Below are 5,050 nucleotides of genomic sequence, written 5' to 3'. Positions count from 1 at the left end.
TTCATCCAGAATCATGTTGGCAATGGTCCGGGCATCCACCTACGGACCTACCTGCTGCTGTACTCGACCAAAGATGCGGGGCATTCCGCTGCGTCCATAGGGCCCAGGCTGTGCAGATGACGAACGTGTCGCTGCCGAAGCCACCACTCCACGAATGTGTCATCACTGGCCGGGCGTTGGATGGCAATCTGCAGCCAGTCGAAGCAACGGTACTACCAAGCTTCCTGCGCGTAGGTGCACTGCACGGTAATGTGATCAACCGTGTCCGCAGCTCGCAAGAGACTTAACGAGCTTAAGAGCCCTGCTATGCGCACGACATTTCCACGTCTGAGCACACGCACGATTGTTGTTGCATGTGCTTTCGTCCAATCAACCAGCTTCATCGGGGAAAAGAACAGGAATGCAGCGTGGAGTCTAGTAGAGACACATGAGATCGTATGTACAAAGATCGCGTGTAAAGCAATTTCACGAGCTTAAATCAGTGATCGGCTTGGTTCGGTAAAAGGCGAGCTAGAGACTTAACACAAGCCTAGATATGTCAAACGGTGATTAAGTTGACGACCGCAACCCGTCGGCCTCCCGTCCCGCCAGCACCGTGCGCCGTCACCGGGTCCCTCTTCCCCTCCCCGCGCGCCGCGTATAAGTACACCTGCGCAGGCAGGCGAGCGAAACACGGCGCGATCACGGTCCAAATCCAACCCAACCAAATCCACCCCTCTCCCTCTCCTTCTCCACGCGCCGCTGGGCCCTCTGCCTCTCCGCGCGACACGACGCCCCCCTACCTCCCCCGCCATCATTCCCAGGCCGGCAGGCAGGCAGGCAGGCAGCCCCATGTGCTCCGCTCACATGCTCGCCGATCCATCCTCACTGCTCCTCCTAGCCTAGCCTAGCCGCGGTCGCGGTGAGTGAGTGAGTGAGTGAGTGAGGCGCGGGAGGTCGGGAGATGAAGGAGGCGGCTGTGGGCGGCGGCGGGGACGGGGCCGGGGGGTTCGTGCGGGCCGACCAGATCGACCTCAAGAGCCTCGACGAGCAGCTCGACCGCCACCTCGCGCGCGCATGGACCATGGACAAGCCCAAGCGCGGCGCCGGCGACGGCCAGGAGCGCAGGCGGGAGGACTGGGAGGCCGACCCCGCCAGGCTCGTCGTCCGGGGCGTCATCGCCCGCGGCACCTTCGGCACCGTCCACCGCGGCGTCTACGACGGCCTCGACGTCGCAGGTCCGCGCCACCATCTCCTCTACCCCACTCCCCTCCCCTCCATCCCCCGTTCGTTCACTGCACGCGTGTTCATTGCGCGCACGGACACTCGCCACGCGGGCACACAGCCAGCCCAGTCCAGCGGCGACTCCGCGCGCGCCCATACACTGTTCGACGGAATGCCCGTGCGTGCCGGCGCGGCGCCGCCGGCCGATTGCGGCGACACGAGACTCACTCGATAGGTGCCGCGCGCCCACCCGCCCGCCCGCCGATGTGTCTCGAGCTCCTCCTTTACTTTCCGCTTCTAGCAAGTCGCGCGGGTTGGTGCCGCTGCCTTTTCTTGGTGGCCGGCCTTCCGATCAAATCACGGGGTGCGTACGCTCCCCGTGACACCAGTTGGAGTGCTGGACAGGGCGGTCTTCGTCTTCGGCGTGCCCTTCACTTGGCTCGCTCATGTGATCCCGAACCACTTGTTCCATATCATGTCCGGGTCGTTCTTGTGATCTCTGATAGCTACACATCACCAGTATCAAGTGATGCAATCTGTAGCTTTTCGGCATTTCTCTCGCCAGGTCGACTCTGTCTATAGATGCAATTGCACGACATTTTGCAACCCTCAAGCTGTACGCACGCATTGCTCTTTTTTTTTATCAAAGAAGGGCTTGCCCCCTTCCGATTTTCCCGCACACATTGCTCTGCGATGGAAATCAATTTAAACCCTCGTGGGAAAAATCTGGACTGTGATAAGGTTGATTTTTTTTAAATCCTGTAAGCACTTGAACTGAAAGACATAAAGAAAGGTATTTCAGTAGTGGATAATCTTACCTCATTAGCCTAGACAGCACTCTAGTCAGTATGCTGTTGTCGACCCATATATCCCAGGACAGGTTATGCAGATTTTCTGTAGCAAATAGCCCGTCCCCCTCCTCTCTCTTTCTTGCTGTCTCACCTCTCAATCCCGAAAGCAGTGTTTCACATCGATTCCTCTTTTGGGACAATAGTTGCTGTGGAAGTTGAAAGCTCTTGTTCGAACTGTCAGTTTTGAGCATGGATGGTTAACACCAGTTATGTTTCAGTGAAACTGCTTGATTGGGGGGAGGATGGTCATAGGTCAGAGCAAGAAATAACATCAATAAGAGCAGCTTTTTCACAAGAAGTCTCCGTCTGGCATAAGCTTGATCATCCAAATGTAACCAAGGTACTCTTTGACTTGACACGTTATTGTATTTCCGTCAATTTAATTTTGTTAATCCTTTTCGCTTGTTGACACACATCATTGTTGCATTTTTATCGATTATTGGAAAAATGATGATTAAAATGAAACGGATCTTCAGTGGTGGGGCTGACGACTGATACTTGCGGTCTAAACACAATACACACACATTGCAGCGATAAAGTCGTTAACTATCCCTGTATAAACGTTAGCTTCCTTAGTTAGGCCTCTAACAAATTAAGAAGTTTTCAGTAAGTTCTGTGTAAGCCACTAGAATAGAAGCTGTGGTACATTGTCTGCTTAGATAAAATATTAGTTCTCATTCACATGTATCAAATGTTTTCACCTCTCACTTGTCATGTTGTAATGATGGAACCAGGGCTGCTGCACCTCACTTGTCAGTAAGATTTATATCTTTTGACAATTGTTATATCAGAATAAGATTAACCCATCTAAAGCTTGACCGTATCTCAGCAAGCTTATCTAGTATATTCCTTTGGCTATGTCATTATTGACACCTAAATTCATTTGTTTCAAGTATTAATATACTGGACAAGTATTGCCATTTGGCATATCAAACATGACAGTTTGTCCTAACAACAGCTTCAATTTTCCTGTACAGTTTATAGGGGCTATAATGGGTGCTGGGGATCTGAATATTCAGACAGAAGATGGAAACATCGGCATGCCAAGTAATGTTTGCTGTGTCATTGTGGAGTACCTTGCTGGAGGTGCACTGAAAACATTTCTGATAAAGAACAGGAGAAGGAAGCTGGCTTTCAAAGTTGTGGTCCAGATAGCTCTCGACCTTGCCAGGGGGTAAGCAGTCACTGCATTCTCATCAGTCTTAGACTCCCGCTGGCCTCCAAAGTTCTCACTGATTTGAGGAATACTGATCTTTAAATGTTTGACAGATTAAGCTATCTTCACTCGAAGAAAATTGTGCATCGTGATGTGAAGACCGAAAACATGCTTCTTGACAAAACAAGAACTGTAAAAATCGCGGACTTTGGTGTTGCTCGCCATGAGGCTGCAAACCCCAGCGACATGACAGGCGAAACAGGCACCCTTGGTTACATGGCACCTGAGGTATCTATTCTCTCATAGTTTCTACTCCATTTTGCTGTTAGTTATCTGAATCGCAGCGCAAACTAATCTAGTACAAATCCGACATTTTCGCATCAAACAGCCCCCCTGCATGTTACAATACATGCCTTATATCGTTGGCATCTGATGTGCAGGTTCTCAACGGCAACGCTTACAACAGGAAGTGTGACGTCTACAGCTTCGGGATCTGCCTTTGGGAGGTGTACTGCTGCGACATGCCGTACGCGGACCTGAGCTTCTCGGAGGTCACGTCCGCTGTTGTTCGTCAGGTACAACAGACCTGCAGTTCTACCTAGATGTACTTGTTATTTTTCTGATGATTTCTGAACCGGTGGGCGCTTGAGAACAATACAAACATGACCTCTGATCTGCAGAACCTGAGGCCGGAGATCCCGCGGTGCTGCCCGAGCGCGTTTGCGAACGTGATGAAGCGGTGCTGGGACGCGAACCCCGACAAGCGTCCGGAGATGGCGGAGGTGGTGACGATGCTGGAGGCGATCGACACGTCCAAGGGCGGGGGCATGATCCCCGTGGACCAGGCGCGCGGCATCGGGTGCCTCTCCTGCCTCAGGCCGCGCAGGGGCCCCTGACGGGTGGATCACATGGCGAGGTGGAGGTAGTGCCTCTCTGCAATGTTCAGACTGAGCGCTGGATCTCGCGTTAGTTAATTGCGTTTGCTTTAGTTTTAAGGTACGCAAGCCGGTTGATGAAGCTTAGCTAGTGTGCCTGCCTGTGACCCTTGGTTTGGCAAGCAGCCCATCTGATGTAAATTCCTGTGTCTACTACCCCTTGCTGTTTATCTAAGAAAGAACCGGCTCGCTCGTTTGTCTATCAGTCTATGCTTTCCTGTGCTGAAATCCCAACGTGATCTGCTTCTTGATGGACTGCGCTTCGGTGCCTATGACACGTGGGCCCAACAGGTGGCTGGCCCATATGTCAGGGACCCAAAGGCAGGTGCCTTTACGGCACTGAAGCTGCGTCCCTTCTTGATGCTTCACCCTTGATAGTTATTTTTTGGAAAATTGTCAACTATACTAATACAAGTTGTAAAACAAAGAGGAATCGAGACAGCTCTCCTGTGTACGTACCAGTCCATCCGTTTCTAAATATAAGCCTATTTTAGAGATTTTCATATGGACTACATACAGATGTATATAGATAAATTTTAGAGTATAGATTCACTCATTTTGATTCATATATGGTTCATATTGGAATCTTTAAAAAGGCTTACATTTAGGAACGAGGTAGTACATGAGAAGCTCTCACCGTTGACAAGGTGCACTGCAATCCGGTGTTGGGTAATAAGTTCTTTTTCCTCAAGAATACGCAAATTCCGTATCATATTTTATAGAAGACGAAGAATAATTTACAAGGGGGAAATGCGGATTTCATCCGTAACCACTACAAGCAACCTTGAGATCACTGCCAGGATGGGATGGATGATCATTAAACTAATATAAAATCCTTTAGATCACTTATATTAGTTTACAAAGGGAGTAACTTCTAAAAAGCATTTCTGATAAGTGCCTCTGTT

General features: G+C 50.5%; 1 protein-coding gene across 2 annotated transcripts; it reads left to right on the top strand.

Moving 5' to 3' along the window:
* The first annotated feature begins 668 nt into the window (after positions 1–668).
* Positions 669–4,350, top strand: LOC123147801 (serine/threonine-protein kinase STY13). 2 transcript variants are annotated; one of them, XR_006473456.1, is made up of 7 exons: positions 669–1,217; positions 2,273–2,394; positions 3,032–3,228; positions 3,324–3,498; positions 3,651–3,785; positions 3,891–4,220; positions 4,278–4,350. XR_006473456.1 is itself a non-coding variant. In XM_044567118.1 (6 exons), the coding sequence occupies exons 1-6, from the start codon at positions 944–946 to the stop codon at positions 4,104–4,106; spliced, it is 1,119 nt and encodes a 372-aa protein (XP_044423053.1). In that variant the 5' UTR covers positions 669–943; the 3' UTR covers positions 4,107–4,350. The 2 variants fall into 2 exon arrangements, 1 of the variants encoding a protein (XP_044423053.1); XM_044567118.1 differs by having other exon boundaries at positions 3,891–4,350.
* The last annotated feature ends 700 nt before the right edge of the window (positions 4,351–5,050 follow it).

Source organism: Triticum aestivum, chromosome 1B, assembly GCF_018294505.1.
Source record: "Triticum aestivum cultivar Chinese Spring chromosome 1B, IWGSC CS RefSeq v2.1, whole genome shotgun sequence".
Lineage (NCBI taxonomy): Eukaryota > Viridiplantae > Streptophyta > Magnoliopsida > Poales > Poaceae > Triticum > Triticum aestivum.
The sequence above is the reverse complement of the archived record's forward strand: the minus strand, read 5'-3'. Positions and strand labels throughout refer to the sequence as shown.